Below are 19,312 nucleotides of genomic sequence, written 5' to 3'. Positions count from 1 at the left end.
ATATTAAACCATGGTAAATAAAATCAAACGTAAATTTCGGAATTTACCGGTTCGAAGTTAACCATGGCATTAGTCGGCTATTACTATTAGTATTAGGCATTAGACAGGTCCAGATTTGAGGTAAAGTTAATGCGCTAGCCCTATATAGCCTAGCACATGTCTTGCCATTAATGGCAGCTAGTTTGATAAGTGTTTAAGAATTGGATATATATACATAGATCTAAGCCTGTAAGGCCTATGTAACTATGTAAGCTAGGTACCGGTAATTTGACGATGCTAATTCATTCTGAGCAACTGAACGTGAATGCTTACGACGGGCACTGGTCGAGGCAAAGTCCACGCGCATGCGTACTCTTAATCCGAAGACGCAAGTCATGAATATTCATATGTTGGTCCAGAACTCGGTGGGAAAAATAATTTCGCGGCCGGGGGGGGGGGGGGGGGGGGGCCTCTCAGGCCCCCCCTTGAGATCTCGGCCGGTGACCATGCGATCGCGCCGAAAATCTGCACGCAGGTTGTCTGGGACATAATCTACAAAATTGTATAGTAATTTATTTCATGCAAATTGCTATTGAGTGATTATGCTTATTTATGCGTAATTAGTATGCGAAATCATACTTATCCCTCTATCTCCCTAAATAAAGCTCCAAATGTTTTTTTGTCTCACCTGCATAGCAGAGTGAGACTATAGGCGCCGCTTTTCCGACGCCGACGGCGGCGGCGGCGTCAACACCAAATCTTAACCTGAGGTTAAGTTTTTGAAATGACAGCATAACTTAGAAAGTATATGGACCTAGTTCATGAAACTTGGCCATAAGGTTAATCAAGTATTACTGAACATCCTGCCTGAGTTTCATGTCACATGACCAAGGTCAAAGGTCATTTAGGGTCAATGAACTTAGACCATGTTGGGGGAATCAACATCAAAATCTTAACCTAAGGTTAAGTTTTTGAAATGTCATCATAACTTAGAAAATATATGGACCTAGTTCATGAAACTTATACATAAGGTTAATCAAGTATCACTGAACATCCTGCATGAGTTTCACGTCACATGACCAAGGTCAAAGGTCATTTAGGGTCAATGAACTTTGGCCGAATTGGGGGTATCTGTTGAATTACCATCATAACTTTGAAAGTTTATGGATCTGATTCATGAAACTTGGACATGATAGTAATCAAGTATTACTGAACATCCTGTGCAAGTTTCAGGTCACATGATCAAGGTCAAAGGTCATTTAGGGTCAATGAACTTTGGCCAAATTGGGGTATTTGTTGAATTACAGCCATAAATTTGAAAGTGTGTTGGTCTAGTTCATAAAACTTGGACATAATAGTAATCAAGTATCACTGAACATCCTGTGCGAGTTTCAGGTCACATGATCAAGGTCAAAGGTCATGTAAGGTCAAAGAACTTTGGCCACGTTGGGGGTATTTGTTGAATTGCCATCATATCTCTATAAGTGTATTGGTCTAGTTCATAAAACGTGGAAATAAGAGTAACCAAGTATCACTGAACATCTTGTGCGAGTTATAGTAGTTTTCAAAATCAGCACTGCTGCTATATTGAATCGCGTGATGCAGGTGAGACGGCCAGAGGCATTCCACTTGTTGTTATAAAAACTCTTTGTGGTCTTCTTAGCAAGTGTACATGAAACAAATTGCGATATCAGATCAATTTCTTATGTATTATATTGTTTTTTGCAATTTCTTATGTATTTATCTGGTTTTTTTTGTCTCACCTGCATAGCAGAGTGAGACTATAGGCGCCGCTTTTCCGGCGGCGGCGTCAACACCAAATCTTAACCTGAGGTTAAGTTTTTGAAATGACAGCATAACTTAAAAAGTATATGGACCTAGTTCATGAAACTTGGCCATAAGGTTAATCAAGTATTACTAAACATCCTGCCTGAGTTTCATGTCACATGACCAAGGTCAAAGGTCATTTAGGGTCAATGAACTTAGACCATGTTGGGGGAATCAACATCAAAATCTTAACCTAAGGTTAAGTTTTTGAAATGTCATCATAACTTAGAAAATATATGGACCTAGTTCATGAAACTTATACATAAGGTTAATCAAGTATCACTGAACATCCTGCATGAGTTTCACGTCACATGACCAAGGTCAAAGGTCATTTAGGGTCAATGAACTTTGGCCGAATTGGGGGTATCTGTTGAATTACCATCATAACTTTGAAAGTTTATGGATCTTATTCATGAAACTTGGACATAATAGTAATCAAGTATTACTGAACATCCTGTGCAAGTTTCAGGTCACATGATCAAGGTCAAAGGTCATTTAGGGTCAATGAACTTTGGCCAAATTGGGGTATTTGTTGAATTACAGCCATAACTTTGAAAGTGTGTTGGTCTAGTTCATAAAACTTGGACATAAGAGTAATCAAGTATCACTGAACATCCTGTGCACATTTTAGGTCACATGACCAAGGTCAAAGGTCAATGAACTTTGGCCATAATGGGGGTATCTGTTGAATTACCTTCATAACTTTGAAAGTTGATGGATCTGACTCTTGAAACTTGGACATAAGACTAATCAAGTATCACTGAACATCCTGTGCGAGTTTCAGGTCACATGATCAAGGTCAAAGGTCATGTAAGGTCAATGAACTTTGGCCATAATGGGGGTATTTGTTGAATTGCCATCATATCTCTATAAGTGTATTGGTCTAGTTCATAAAACGTGGAAATAAGAGTAACCAAGTATCACTGAACATCTTGTGCGAGTTATAGTAGTTTTCAAAATCAGCACTGCTGCTATATTGAATCGCGTGATGCAGGTGAGACGGCCAGAGGCATTCCACTTGTTTACCTTTTGTTTTTCATTATTTTTTCAATGAAATTTGTTTGGGACTCTTCTGAGATCATAAACAGCATAAAATAAATACATTTAGACCAGCAAGACTAAAAATAATCATACATTTAGATATTTGGTTGAAAACACAATTTGCATTGACTTTGTACACGAAATCACGTTTTTGAGCAATTTTTGGTCTGACATGCACTTACGTAATGTTGCGTAATTTCGGAACCGCGTACCCGAGTGACGCAAAACTGGTCTTAAAAGTTGCGCAAGACTTGAAAGTAAAAAGTCAGCGAGTGGCACAGTAAAAAAATTTTGCGCGGCGAAAATATTGCACGAAGCCCTGGCCTGGATAGGGTTAAACTAGTTATAATAGCAAACTTGCAGTAATAGTTTTATGGAGATAACACAGTGAGCACTTCTAATGCTTGAGTGAACCCCGAACTTCAAATGATGTTTTTTTCATATATTTTTTTGAAACTCTCGCAGAATTTCTCCTGCAATTAATCAAGTACTTATGAGGGTTACAGAGCTGCCAAGTAGTACCGGTTTTCAGTAATTATTACTGAAAAATGAGAAAGAATACTGGTGGTTTCATGCAAACTACTGATTTTTAAAGATTAAGTTATGTGTGGTCCTATGGTATTTCTGTGAAAAAAGTGATTTTCCTACCAAAATACTGATTTTCAGCCTTTAAAATACTGAAATGTTCTTGATCAGGTTGGCATCTCTGGGGTTGTTCAATTTTGACAAACGATATATCATTTTAAAACTTAGGACATGTTACTTCAAGCTCAATGAAAACCTCAAAATTTATTTTGGGTGACTTAAATGTTGGTTTTTGGGGTGGCAGGTCACATTTTAACATTGGTTTTGGCTGAAATCATTTTTTTTTTTTATTGTAGGATTTGGTCCCGGGTTCAAGGGTGGATATGGAAGCTACGGAGGATATGAAGAATCTGGTATGTCTAAGGATTTCCAGTTTTTGTACATATATTAATGAAGCCCGAGCCAAACCAGGCATTCCATTGGCGCTTGCCTGAGGATGGCCAGACTGTTTAGATTAAGAAAAACATAAGAAATTCAGTGTCACCAAAGACTGAATATCAACAAACTTTTCAGGCCTTATCTATATCTAAAGTTTACATACACCAAGGGAATTCAAAGGAAAGTTGACACTTGCCAAACATTAAATTTACTGTATCTTAAAAAACATTTGTGCTATCATGACGAATTTGATTTCAAAGAAATGAGTATGTCATGCCCCTTTTCACACTGTTTTGTCATCAGTAGCTGAAAAACAGGTGTCATTTCCCCCCCCCCCAAATCTTTATATTTTAGACAAATTCAAAATAAAAACTTGACAAAACATTTCATATCTGTGCTAGTCATTTCAGATTACACTTTTTAGTTCAGTGGTGACATATCATGTTTGAAAATTTAATGACAAACAATAGAATACATCTGACATGAATATTACTTCTTTTTTTCCAAAGAAAATTTCACCTGAAATATACTTTAATCCCAACGTCATCTGTATCATGTGAATAATTTCATGGGTGTATGTAAACTTTTGACCTTATGATACTATATTTCTAAACAATAAATCAACCAAGTAGAGCTATGAAAATAATAGTACCTGAGCAGGATTTCTCAGTTTTCTTGCTTGAATTCATCGGCCTGAATCTTTATAATCACAGTTGCATGGGCCCATTAATTTCTGTTTGCATTGCTTGCACTTTTTAGTTTAATACTCCTGCAGAATTACCGCGAAAACAGCCAATCGCAATTTCTAGTTGATTTTATTCGATCGATATATTTCGATACCATTTCGCAACATGGAACAATGTGATAAAAAAAATGTGATTTGTAAAATGCCAAATCCACCCTTCCGTGAGCTCAAGGCGCATAAAGAAATTAGGAAGTGAATAGAAAGGTTGATAAGTGTTGATGAAGTTTTTAAGTGTATGCATAAAATGGCACCCGAATACCTCTATAGTTTACTTAGATCCCCACACCGGCCACATTGTAGACTTCGTTCTAGTGAAGACACTTCGATTTTACACATTCCTAGAGTTGTTTCAAAACAGGGGAAGCTAGTTTTGATTTTTGCGGTTCCAAATAATGGAATAGTTTACCAATTCACCTTCGATCATGTACTTCTGTTGAATCTTTTAAAAGAAATTTTAAAACATATTTATTTTGTTGTAGTGTAACTGTAATATTGGAGAGCAATTTGTACAAAGCGCATAGAGCAATTTCAATTGATTATGCGCTATATAAGTACCAATTTATTATGAAGTGTTAGTGAGCAGACTGTGAGCCGCTGTTTGGCTGGAAAAATCAGGCACACTGTCTGGTCATGAACCAGTCAGGCAACTTGATGGTGCAACTTGTGCACACTTCCTCTTCCCTTCTTCCCGTGCTTTGAAAACCTTTTGATGTATGTGAGGATATATACCAATATGAGTTCAGACAACTATTCTAAATATAATAAAGAGAATACCGTAAGTAATGGACTATAAACCGCACCCCCAACTTTGGACAAAAAAAAAAAAAAATCCTCACATTATATTTGAGGTACGAAGAAACAAAAACTAAGTTAAAGATTTCAAAGTATCCAAAGAGATTACCGGTATGCGGAAATCTGCTGTTCTTGATCAATTCATCTACAAATGTTTACAAGAAAGAAAGGTCCCGACAATATTGGCCACTTACACACTCACTCACCTCACAGTCACAGTGCTAGTGTACACACACACAGCACTGCCGTTCTTGTACATTGCAAACTACGATACGGTACCAGTACATCTTATCAAATAATGATCTGTGTCTTTCCCGCCGTAGGAGGAAGAAACATTCACATTTCTTGCATCACAAACTCACAATCACTTTCAGAATTTGTCTAGCATTCGATGTCTTAGCATGAATTTTGGATACGGGATTACTGGAAGGTTCAAGAAACAAAGAAATTTGCATTTTTTACAGTTGTTTTTACGGCTTCGTGCCGTCTCTCTCGTTGCGTGGTGTACATGGTATCTTATGAAAAGCAAACGGGAAAGAAAAAATAAGCTGGCGCAAAACGGGACTTTGGAGGGGATTGAGGGTTAAAATGAATAGCGCCAGCCTAAGTCGCACTATAACCACAATATATACAACGCAAGCTAGCTCAGCTAACTCGACTCTCGCGCTCGCTCAGCTGTGACAAAATATTACCGAGTATGCTTGGCTTCTCTTTGAACTTAGCCAGGGAACTTTGCTGCTTTGAACCGAGAATAAAGTCGAAATTAGTGTCATGAAGGTGGGTGCGTTATAATCGCTTCTCATTACCCGCAGCTCATACCCCTTCAAACGACATTGCCCTGGGCGGCTATGCCCGGCCACTCGATGTGGCAGAGGGGTTACGACGGGCTGGCTCAGACCCGTCACCGTGGATAAACCGCACCCCCGACTTTTGCTTCTATCCCGCCGAGAAAAAGGTGCGGTTAATAGACCGTTATTTACGGTACCTTGTTTAAGTTATATTATTTCATAAAAAGTCACTGAAAATTATGTTGTTTTTTAGAAGAGGTGCGAGCTAGCGCATCTTAACTGAGTTTTGTCCACAACCCTGCCATGCGGGCTGACCGCTGCGGCCAGTTCAAATCCGGGAAGCCTGCTGTTCCATGCTTACGAACCTATGAATACCTAGAGATAATAAATGTAAAACCTCTCTGTTTTTCCTTCTAGGCTACTATGGTAACTTTGGTGGTGGCGGCGGCGGTAGCTACGGCGGTGGTGGCTACGGCGGTGGTGGCTACGGCGGTGGTGGCTACGGCGGTGGCGGCTATGGCGGTGGCGGCCAAGGATACCAAGCTGGCCCTGGGTACTACCCTGACTATAACCAAGGTTACAACCAAGGAGGATACAACCAAGGAGGTGGCGGCGGCTACGGAGGATACGGCGACTACAGCAGCGGCGGTGGTGGAGGATACGGAGGCGGCTATGGCGGCGGCGGTGGCGGTGGTTACGGAGGCTACAGTGGATATGGTAAATGAAAAGGTTGTTGACAAGCCAATGTCCTCCGTCTTTCCACTCTGTTCTTTCTGTTAAAGTTCACAAAAGTGCTTTAGAAAGAATCTCCTTCACATTGACTACTACTCTGATATTTATAGGTATTTTGGCCTTGTTGGGACATTCAATTACCATTTGCAATAGATAGGTCTTGTGATAGGACCCTCATTAGATTTGGAATGTCATGGGAGGTCAAAGGTTAACTTATAGGCCTATGTCAAACACAACTTCATAAAAGTCAACTGGAAGTCCCTAATGCTTACATTTCATTGCTCAAAATTGAGTTGCAATTGATTTTTTTAGATGCATTTGATTGCAGCTCCTTCAGCAGCAGGGCCAAATAAACATTGACCAAAAAAGAAGCATTTTACTTAATGTTTGATCAGCTTTTTAACTCATCAGCCCCAAATCGGAAGAACTATGATCTGTTAAATACTAAGATTAATGTCAAGGAAATGGCTTTGATCCTATCCAGGCCGGGGGGGGGGGGGGGGGGGGGGGGGGGTCAAGAACAGCCCCTTATTATTTTTCAAGATAAATCTGTAAATCTTCAAGACAATAAACAGGAAAAAAAAATTGTGTGAACAGAAAGGTTCTTAAAAACAGAAAAGATTATCCTGACAATAAGTTGGATTTCAGCAAAATTACCAATATTTTTTGTCTAATTTTTCTGCTTTTCTTTAACCCTAAAATGGCCGGGGGGGGGGGGGGTTGAATCAACCCCCCCTCAACATTTTCTGCGATCATTCCGCCGCGCGAAATTTTTTGACCGCGCCACTCGCAGAGTTTATACTTTTAAGTCTCCCGCATCTTTTGAGACCAAATTTACGACGCCCGGGTACGCGGTTTCGAAATTACGCAACATTTTGTAAGTGCATGTCAGACCAAAAATTGTTCCAAAACGTGATTTTGTGTACAAAGTCAATGCAAATTGAGTTTTCTCATCTTATTCATAAAGATATGATTATTTCTACTTCAAACAGCTGAAAGCAATTGATTTTAGCATAATTATGCTTCAAAAAGGTTGTGCAATAAATCTGGTGAAAAAAACAAAGAAAAACAAAAGGTTGAAAAACAAAGAAATACATAAGAAATTCATAAAACAATAAAATACATAAGAAATTGATTTCCAAACCGAAGTTTTTTTCAATTGCCATTGTTAAGAATGCTACAAAGAATATTTTTACCAAAAATTAGCATTCTAGGAGCTTTATTTAGTGAATTAGAGCAAAAAGTATGATTTATGCATAAATTAGCATAATTAATTCATATAAAATAAAATCTCATTATTTTGGAAAATTTTACCATACAGCCTTGTAGATTACATCGCACACTACCAGCGTGCAAATGTTTGCGGCGCTCGCGCGATCGGCGGCCGAGATCTCAGGGGGGGGTTGAATCAACCCCCCCCCCCGGCCACAGAACAGCCAAAAAAGCCCAGCCTAGTTAGGGTTAAAGCAACTTTACATTAAGAACAGCTTTTCTCATTTAAAGTTTTGTAAGTGGCAGGCTTTTTATTCCTGTATCAGAGTAGTGTCATGTGAATTAAGATATCATTTATCATCTGGTCACAGATAATTGTACTTTATACTATATTTCATTTGAATGTTTTATGCATGCACCAAAAATATGAGTGATGAATGTGTGTCATGTAGATTGTCATTTTTCTTCTGATGGAATGCTTATACAACCCTTGAAACAATTGGCGCAATAGTTTATACCTTACCGTATATGAAATCCACAAATGTGCCTTGAGTCGCCCAAAAAGTTTATATTGAGAAGTTGCTTTTCTCATCAAAATCTTCCAAACATTTCGACACAAAGTTGCGAATATTTTGCTCTTAATTCAAGAAATTTTTTGGGTGATTGTGCAATCAGAAGCAAATACCTGAAGGTGATTCTAGCAGTTAACTTGAAAACAAAACACCAATGGTTTCAGGGTAAAATCAGGGGTTGTTTCTCGACAGTGTTTCTAAAATCAAGCACGACCTTACTAACGTCTAGAATATGAAAAATGTGGCTGTGTGTCTCAGTTGCGTTAACTGAACCTGAATATCAAATGTTGAACATTTTTGCAATGAATACACATTATTCATGTCTAATTATATAGTTGTTGTAAATGAACATGAAATCTTTTGACACATAGTCATAGTTTGTATAATTCATGAAAAGGATGCAAATTTTCATATTCTAGTCATTGATAAAGCCGTGCATATTTACAAACACCTTGAAACATTCTCCAGTTTGCATGATGCTGGATGTTGTGTGTAAAAAAATACAGTGCATGAGCATTTGAATTCGACATTAAAAAGTAAAATATATTCAATCTAATATTTCATTGCATATTAATTTGCTGACTTTGCTTCGATCAATACTTCTTTGAGCAATGATTTTTAATCAAAATTCTGCCAGATATCAATTGTCTGGATATTCTGAGTGAAAATGGGAAAAGAATCCCCCCAAAATACCAAAATATCTTTCTAAATGAAAAATGAAACTAGGATGGACCATCTTGAGATTGTGTGGACTTAACCCTAATAAGACTTGGGGGGGGGGGGGCTAATTGAGCCCCCCTCAACATTTTTTGGTATAAATCCGCCGCGCAAATTTTTTTTACTGCGCTCGCTGGCTTTTTACTTTTTAAGTCTTGCGCAACTTTTGAGACCAAAATTGCGACCCCCGGGTACGCGGATCCGAAATTGCGAAAACATTTGTATTAAAGTGCATGCAGACCCAAAATTGCTCAAAAATGTGAATTTGTGTACCAATCCAATGCAAATAGTGTTTTTAGACACAATTCATAAATGTATCATTATTTTTCCTTTTACTGATTAAAATCAATTTATTTTATCTTGATTATGGTCAGAATAATGCCCCTGACAATTTTCATTGAAAAAACAATAAAAATCAAAAGTAACAAATCAAAGATATACATAAGAAGTTTAGAAAACAATAAAAATGCATAAGAAAATAACTTGTGCATTTGATTAAATTCCTATTAAGAGTAGGTGAACCAAAAGTATCATTTTAGGGGCATTATTTAGTTAATTAGAGCAAACTTTTGATTTTACGCATAATAAGGGGGGGGGGGGGGCTGAATCAGTCTTAGGCATTTAATAAGCCCAGTCTATTTAATAGGGTTAGAGATGAATTTCATTTTCAATACGAAGACATAATCTACACTGTATATGACTTTTCTGATGTTGTTGGAAATAATTTTACCTATGCGTAAAGACTAAATTGACTTTCTTACATAACCCACTTTGCATCTGATTCAAAGATTGAAATGTTCTGCCCTAAATAGAAACGGCTATTTTGACGCCTAACAAGACTGGGGTGGGGGGCTTTGCTGCCGATCGGGTGATCTTGATGAAAACTTGGCACGCACGTTACCCATGGCATAATAATAATAAGATCAAATTCTGTGAAAAATCTCATTGCTGATTGATAATGCTAATTTATGCATAAAATCTAAAGTTTGCTCGAGTTAACTAATAAATTCCCCTACTAGGGGCCTAGAGTGCTAATTATTGGTACCCAGATTCTTTATAGGGATCTGATTAAGTGTACTTTAAAAAAGTTTCAATATTGCATGTATTTCTTATGTATTTTATTGTTTTCTAAATTTCTTATATATTTATTTGTTTTTTGACTTCATTTTTCAATGGAAATTGTCTGGGACTTTATTTTGACCATAAACAAATTGGAATTAATCTGTAAAAGGAAATATAGTGATACATTTGTGAATTTTGACTAAAAACACTATTTACATTGGATTTGTACACGAATTAACATTTTTGAGCAATTTTGGGTCTTCATGCACTTACGAAATGTTGCATGATTTAGAAACCGTGTACCCGGGGGTCGCAATTTTGGTCTCAAAATTTGCGCGAGACTTTAAAGTAAAAAGTCAGCAAGCGACGCGGTCAAACAGATTTGTGAGGGGGGCTGAATCCCCCCCCCCCAGTCTTCTTAGGGTTAAAACTCAAAACAGAAATGATCTGATATTATTCACTCAATATTTTGTAATGTTTATTTATTTTGACAGACCTGTGATTATATTTTGATAACAGATTTCATTTCCTAGCTAGAATCATAATTTTCATAAATTTAACTAAGGCACTGCTCGCTACGGCTTACAATCTGTTTTGGTAAATGCGGTGCTTGCATGTAGGTTATTATTAATGTTTCATTTGTACCATGTCTCAGATGCAACTCTTTTTTTTTTTTCCATTCGTGATTTGCTAGTATATTCTTTGTAGGCTGAAATTTGTATGCATGAAAACAAAAAATAGTATTCCTTTGCCTGTCTTCTGTCACCCTTGCAAATCAATGCAATGCATCTTGCATGGCTGACACAACCCCCTTTTCCCCCCAAATGATCCAAGCAATCATTTTCAGCAACTCCCCCCTCTATCCTCGAACCCCTCTGAAATCAAAACAGGTTGCAGAATACTCTTTTCTCTTCTGGTCCCTTCTTTCCGAGGTTTCCTTTCTCTCTACTGCTTATCAGAAAGAAAAAAAAAAATACTGAAAAAGTACTGAGGTGAAGGGGCTCCCTCGAAGTCTTCCGTCGACGTCGAACACTGAACATGTGAGGGCAAAATGGTAATATTTGTCTCTTCTTCAGCGGAAGATTGTGTCAGAGACATAACTCGAGTATTGTTCAGAGTTTTTATCATTTTTTTTCTTCATAACTTGGGGAAAATTCATTCCGGGAAAGGGACACTTGCATTTTGGCCGTGCAAGTTAAGTTGCTCTGTAGATTGAGATAGGTAGTGGGGAGGGAGGGGGGGGGGGGGGATCCAGCGTTTGATAAGGTACCGAACAATCAAGCTTTTTCTGGGCTTCAAGTTCTGCATGTGGCAGTTCACTGCTGCTGCGGATTAATGACTTTTTACCCGATCGTCCAGCGTAAGTTTCCACATGGGAACCTAATTCCCCTGATCTTTTCTGCTTGGTTTTGAATGGTCGGTCATCCCACCCCTCCCCCGTACACCGCCCCACACACCTCCAGAGACTAGCATAGATAGATAAGGCGTTACTAAATAATCTTTCACGTCAGAGAGAGAGTGTTCAGATGTTAATTTGTCAAATAACTTTGTACTCAGAAGGGACGTTTGTAATTTTTCACTACTTACAGAACAATCAGGGCCCGGCAAAGCCCCAGTTGATCGACGTGGGGGCAGAGCCCAACACCCCTACTCTCGCTAAAGACGTGTTTTAAGGCCAAGAAGGGGGACCCATATACAGGTATTTAAATATAATCCTTTGAATTTCCATCTCTACAACAACAAAAAATAGGTGTTTTGTGTTCTTTTTCATAGTTCCTCAACTTCACACCTCACCCTTTTTTTTCCACTCTAAAAAATTTGAATTTTCATCTGTCTTTCAGAGATAGAAATGGAATAGCACTATGATAGTTTAGCCACAACCTTTTTTGTCATATTTTTTTGGTGTAGTGTTCACACTTTTTGGCCATGGATCATTTGTTCACACATGAGCAGTGTTCACATTCTAATCTATCCCCTACCACCACCACCTTCTTTCATTGCATCAACCTATCACTATACGCTGCATCTCTTTTTTTTTCTTTGTATATTTTCATCCATCTTTATGAGTTTGCAAGTTTATTGATGAACATAATATGCCTGTGTATATGTGCTGCCGCTTGAATGCTCAAAATATATGTTTGTACATGTATGCGTCTAAATATAATTGCCGTGTTATATATCATGTATTTTATAGATGTTTTCTGCAGAATGCTGATCAATCGATTTTGAAACATTCTAATTTACTCTTTGTTTTTTGTTTTTTGGTCTACAGATTAACGATGGACACTCGTAAGAAGTCGATGCTTGCCCCTTTGCCAAAAAAAAATTGGAAAAAAAATTTGTACAGAAAACGAAAATTAGGGGCAAGTGTTTGGAGTAGAGACTTGAACGAAGTGTATTGGCGAATGAATTTGTGGAATTGCTGTATATGTTATCTTCCGTGAGGCGTGGCTTATCGATGGCGAAGGATCCGGAGTTTCACAAGGACAACTCTTAGCACCCATGTCTTTCTGAGAGGAGTGCAAAAGATTCTAGCTCTTGCAAAAAAAAATTGATTCTTAACGTAATTGTCCCTGTGAAACTCTACAATATATGGACTCGGGGGAGGAATGAAGAGGATGAAATGTATAATTAGCTCATCTGTACCAAAGCGAATCAAAACAGTTTTTTGAGAAAAAGAAAATGAAAAAAAAAAATTCTGCGACACAAAAACGTTTTCTGAATGTGCATATGAATCACGCAGTGGTATTCTGGATATCATTTTTTATTTGCAATTCTCTTCCATCCATGAAAAAGGAGAGAAGAGATTATGTGAGAGAGAAGAAAAAAGGGATAGACAGATTAACCGGTTGTCCTTTTTAATGACCAATTGTATTATAATTTAACCAAGATTTAAAACCCCTTTCTGTTCTGTTTTTGCCCCCGGTGTGTTTCTCATCAAATCAAATCATTGCCTTGTTAAAATGTATGTCATATTTTTCTTGCAATTATAAGCTTTGTATTTGTGAAATTTTTCCTATCTAGTGGCTTGGCCTTTCTTATGTAACTTCCATTTATTTCATGTAGTAATTTTTTGCCTTGAGTTCTAATTGGTTAAAATAAAATTCCATTCCTATTGGTATTTTAAAAACTCAAGTCCTGTAAAGGCTAGTGTTAAATTCTCCATCTCTTCCGTTTTGTGTTTTTTTAATGAATTTAAGATAAACGTAATTTTAAGATTTAACATAAAATTAAGATTAACATCTAAGATAAAACATAATTTGATATTACTTGCAATTAAATACAAAATCTAAAATTGAGTTCCCATTTTTAATCATAGGATTTAGTATGTCTCTTGCCCCCTTATAAATATAAAATCATAACACAGTTCACCATTTTAATATATTATGTACATGACGTGTGGGAATTGGTAAGATGTCTTCTTCGAAAAAGGAGGCAAATCGCCACATTCCAGTATTTATGTGAAATGGGCCGTGCACTGTCGAGTGAATATGATGCAATTTGCCAAACGACACGACTGCCCAAAAGTTTTATGTTATTTTTTATTGACTGATTTTTTTTATCTTATCAATTTTTTTATACAAAAGTGGAAAAAACATGAAAAAAAAATGAAAATGTGAAAACTTGTGCACTGAAGACAGTCTTTTTTTTTCAACGTTTGTTTTTGGAAGTTGCGTGTATGAAACTATGCCTGATTTTCTTTCATGAATCCACCACTATTCCTTCTGTTTTAAAGTTTTAGCCTCGACCCCTTTAGTGCCCATAGATTGTCTTCTTAATCAAATATCCCCATAAGAGATAATTATCCATTTAGTTGCCTTAAAGTTTATTTATTAGTCAGTAAAATACACCCAACAACTCTCCTTAAATTTACTTCCACAAAGTACACCTGAAATAAGGGTTTTCTATGTTGCTTATTTAAAATTTAACTCTTTATCTAAAAAAAAAAATGGGAGCCATAATTATTATTTCTATAGTATGAATTTTTAAGTAAGGGGCAATTACATAATTTGGGCAGATGGAAGCTTTAAGTAGAGGTAGTTAAAAAACTTAAAATTAATCATAATCTCCCATATTTCACCATCCCTAACCGTTAACACAGATTTGTACACTCAAATGTACACATTTTATTTGCTTTATCTACATTCAAATTCATTTAACCTTGCACAAGTTGGAAAAAAGAAGGAAAAAAAAGAAATAAAATGCTTTGCAGGCAATCTCTGCATAATTTGACATGTTATTGCCAGAACTACACGTAATTGTGCAATTCACATTTTACAAATTGAAATTCTTATTGGACTAAACTATTCAAAACTGGTCAATATGACAGAAGCCCTATAGGGTTTTTCCAATCAAAACTATTCTATTTTCTATTTTATATTTCCAGTCGAATACTACTTGTGCAAGGTTGAGCTCATTATAAGTCATACAACATGCTATGGAATGCAGTGAAACATTGTTGCCCCCCCCCCCCCCAAAAAAAAAAAACCTGAACAAACAATGGAAGCAAATTTTCAAGTCTGTTTTCTTAAAGAATTGAAAAAAATGTAAAAAAGGTCAATTTGGTATTGGCGATAAACTCAACCCAGCTTGAAACAAGAGTCAGTTTTCAGGGAAAATTCTGTAAGCAAATATTAAAAATTTGTATCAAATTTGAAGTTAATTTATATCTGCCTAAGTCGACCTTCCACAAGTCGAGTAATCGTGCAAGTCAAAGCAATGTTTAGACCAGAATATTCAAAACGTGTTTAATACCTCTTTTAGGTCAAATTTCTCTTAAATTGGAACACATTAATGTGGTTATGATAGATTTATGACGTGGAAGTCGATATACACACCCTTTCGATTTGTGCAAAAAAATGTTTCACTTTATTCCTTGTAAATACATACACAGCAGGTAATTGTAATATGGAGATGCGTTTGGAATCTGTGTGTGGTGAAATGAGATCAGGGGAGTGTTTCATGAAAGAACATGTTGGACGTTTTATCCGACAGTTACCATAGTTGCAGTGCTTGTCAGCCAATCAGAATAAAGGAAAGATGTCAGATTGGACAACTTGTCAGACAAAAATGTTGATGAAACGCTCCCCTGTTGTATGGATCCTGCAACATTTGCTCCTACACCAATTGCTCACTTGAAAAGAACCTAAGACCAATTTTCCTCTCAAACCGCTCTCACAATCTTTATTGTCAAAGGAATTATTAAAGGGAAATCTAACCAAAGTCCAAAAGTATTGTAAAAAAAAGTAAATCCAAAGGAACAGGTAAGTTGAAATTATTACATTGTTCGACTTGGTTCAAATTTTCAGCAGTCGGCTCAGATTATTTTCTTCCTCAGAGCAATTTGCCATTTATCAGTTCATTCTCTTTTGAAATGAGCAATTTAGCAAGAGCAAATGTTGGCGGCGCACATATGTTCGAACGTATTAGTCTCTACGTTCTACATGGAAGAAACTAGAAAATTCTTATGAGCAATATTTTGTGGATTTTTGTGCGTAAATGTTGAAGATGTGGATTGCAAGTTTACAGCATGGTATAGCGTGACAAGGTCAGATGTGGTTAAAAGAGGTGGCATTGAGCAAAAAATGATATACAGAGAGACGTGTTAGTGTGTCGGGGGGGGGGGGCACAGATCTGGGTAAGATGATCAATGGGGGCCATTTTTAATACATGCAAACTGGTCATATCAAATACACTATTAATATTCACTTTGGGGAAAATGCAATCGCATTTTAACCTGTGTTTTCCTATTTCGGAGAACACTTTTTCTGTACAGAATGGAAATAGAAATCTGTTAGTATCTGGAAGTTTCTTGGTAATTTTTTTTCCTTATTTCTTGGATGTTTGGGTTTGCAGGTATAAATTATTGACGTTCTCATTGCTTCGAATTCGGTTCTTTGCACTTTGAGGTATACAATTATGGCACTCGCTGGCGTACAGATGGGGGTCTTGCCCCCCCCCCCCAAAAAAAAAAAGGGGGAGAAAAGGAATTGAAAGGAAAGACAGTGAAATATGCCATCCTTGTCAGATTGTGATGTCAATATTTATCATAAATCAGATTTTCTTTTCTATCAAAATCAATAAATTTTCTCTCTCACCGCTATTATCAAATATTGTCCCGCATGGCGTATCTGACCTCTTAAATTTGTTTGGCTCATTATGGCACTGGACCATGGATTGTTGGAGAAACACGAGTTGAAGTGCTTACAGCTAAACAATGGCCTTCTTCAGGAACAGTAGTTCGATTGATCCAATCAATCTCGACTCAATGGTAATTCATCCATACCATAATATTTCCTACAACAAAGAAGTGTGATTGATCCGATCGGTCACACCTATGGACAGGCAGCAACGTCAACATCTAAAATGCAAATTTGTTCAAAATATTTTCTAAATAATGTATATTCTTAGTACATTCATCATTCTCTTGAAGATTTAGTGTGATTCTTATTGTTTACTAAGGAGATACTGCAAATTTCCTGTAGAAAAAATTATGGTATGGAGGGATTTCCATATAGTTGAGATTGATTGGATCAATTTTAACTCTTTTTAAGTTTGGACCCAGATTGACCTGTGGTATGAGGGGGTCAAATCTTGCCCTTTTATCTGTGCTTTAATGAATCATTGAAAAATAAATGATGGCCCAAACATTGTTCAAAGGAGGCATCACTAAACAATTTCTAATGCTGGTAAAACCACCACTTGGACTTCTTGGGTCTCACTTAATTAAGTTTTACTTTATACATGTAAGCGCAGACTGTCAAATTGAGTGAATTTGCCTATTGTATCAAGTGGGAGATTGGGAAAGATAGAAAATGAGAGAGAGAGGGGGGGGGGGCACTTGGGTCATACATACATTTTTTAAATTTGAGGCATAAAAAAGCAACTCATAGCAATGGAACTTTTTGAAAGTAATGCAGGTAGGCCACCTCTATACAGATTAACATGCAAACTTTTTTCCCCACCTTTCCAACAATTATTATTTACCCTTCCCCCCAAAATTTTTTTCTTGAAGTTCCATGTTACAATTTTCTGTATGCCTATGTATGGATATATTGTGAATTTATCAAGAAAGCCCTTTTTAAAACCCAAATAGTCTGATTTTTTTGTGGTGAATTTTCTATACATGTACAGAGCATGGACTATGAGCCGACAGTATCTATATATTGGGGAAAACCCATGATTTATGCCCATAAATTTGCTCCAAAGTCCTTAAAGTGGGATCCGGTATGTACTTCCAAAACAGGAAATCCATTTCTAAGACATTTAAAGGGACATATACATCCTTCAAATGATATTTGTGAAAGGAGAAAAGGAAAATATAAGAAAAGGCCACGACTGTAAATATCAATTTGGCCAGTTGGTGAGATGATTAAATTATGACCAGGGGCCTGCTTCATAAAACTTTTTATAAAACAAATTTGCAGTAACAGTTAAAAGCTACTGAAATCCTTCAGTCTGATTGGTTGATGGTAAATTTGTTATTGTGCATGTGTTATAACAAGTCTTTTTGAAATGGTACCCAGGAGAGCTCTCCCAATTTACCATATTATAAACTGGTATCAGGGGGTGTATCCAGGATTGGCTAGTTTGTTGGGGGGGGGGGGTCAGTGGCAGTCTAAAATTTCTGCCACAAAAATTGGTCAGGATGGCCTTGCAAGGCCCCCCCCCCCAAAAAAAAAAAAAAATTGCCTATCCTACTTCTTTATTTTTAGCGGGAATTAGTGGGAATTTCTCCTATAAGCAGCCTCTGAACATCAGTCAAATTACATTGAGGACTATTTCAACAAAATAAATAAGTTTGATTGATTTTTTTCCTGTAATATTTCCAGAAAAAGTTGTCACTTTTGGTTAACTTTTCCTTTTAATCCTAAATAAATCATGTCTTGTTTACTGCCACAAAATGTGCCTCTTGGCAGTAGAGGGCAGCATTTCTCTCAACCCTTCCAGTCATCCACATCTCCATCTACACTACTAGTCAGCTATCTAACTCACTATTGCAAATATACATTGTTTCTCGACATACGGTAAACAATTTTTTTTTTAAAGGAAAATTTCACATGTTGCTTAATTCTTGGCAGGCAATAATGAACCGAATTATACGTTTCTTTCTAATGAAAGTCATTTATAGGGGAAGTTCATCCCGAAGATAAGTTTGTTGTAAAAATAGCAGAAAAAATATTGGTGAAGGTTTGAGGAAAATCCTTAAAAGATTAAGTTATTAGAATTCATAGTTTTGGATTTGTGACGTCATAAACGAGCAGCTGCCTCATATGTTATATAATATAAAATGCATAAACTTCATGTGATGTCTGATTTTTGTTTTCTTTTTAAATAATATAGGATTTGTATAGCGCACGTATCCACCTTGCTAGCTGGTGCTCAAGGCGCTCCTATATTACCACAGCTAAGCTAATTTTCATTGATATTTTACCAATTGATAGTACAAAAGCTGCTCACATATGACATCACAAATAATTAGAATTCTAATAACTTTATTCTTTTCATGGATTTTTCTCACAATTTGCCAATATTTTTTACCATTTTTTCTTCTATTTTTACAATAAATTTTATCAGTGTGAAGTTCTCTTTTAAATGGGTACTCCAGGCTGAAAATAATTTAGATTTAACTTGAATTTAATTCACCAAGCAAAATGCTGAAAATTTGCTCAAAATCTGATAGAAAGTCATTTGAGTTATTAAATTTTAAAGTTTGGCAATAGTTTGTAAAAACAGTTCTATCTATGCATGCCACTGGCGAATCCGGGGGGGGGGGGGCAGGGGGCACAGCCAGTCCATGCCCCCCCCCCCCTTTGAGAAGCAAAATAAAAAAATTGTAATATAAAATGCCATTAAAACAGAAATGTGCCTCCCCTTTTTTT

The 19,312-nt window shown here is 36.8% G+C and overlaps 1 protein-coding gene across 6 annotated transcripts in view; it reads left to right on the top strand.

The window, feature by feature from the left end:
- Nucleotides 1-14,016, top strand: part of LOC129282206 (heterogeneous nuclear ribonucleoprotein A3 homolog 2-like) — a 39,483-nt gene extending 25,467 nt beyond the window's left edge. For 2 of the 6 annotated variants that reach the window (XM_054918129.2, XM_064113264.1), the window contains exons 7-10: nucleotides 3,729-3,785; nucleotides 6,553-6,852; nucleotides 12,020-12,129; nucleotides 12,703-14,016. In XM_054918129.2, the coding sequence (XP_054774104.1) occupies nucleotides 3,729-3,785; nucleotides 6,553-6,852; nucleotides 12,020-12,090 (428 nt within the window). In that variant the 3' untranslated portion in view covers nucleotides 12,091-12,129; nucleotides 12,703-14,016. Of the gene's footprint in view, nucleotides 1-3,728; nucleotides 3,786-6,552; nucleotides 6,865-12,019; nucleotides 12,130-12,702 lie in introns of all 6 variants that reach the window. The other 4 variants (XM_054918131.2, XM_064113265.1, XM_054918132.2 and 1 more) reach the window with 2 other exon arrangements.
- The last annotated feature ends 5,296 nt before the right edge of the window (nucleotides 14,017-19,312 follow it).

Source organism: Lytechinus pictus, chromosome 18, assembly GCF_037042905.1.
Source record: "Lytechinus pictus isolate F3 Inbred chromosome 18, Lp3.0, whole genome shotgun sequence".
In the NCBI taxonomy this organism is placed as follows: Eukaryota; Metazoa; Echinodermata; class Echinoidea; order Temnopleuroida; family Toxopneustidae; genus Lytechinus; species Lytechinus pictus.
Note: the sequence above shows the minus strand (reverse complement) of the source record. Positions and strands in the feature narration are given on the sequence as shown.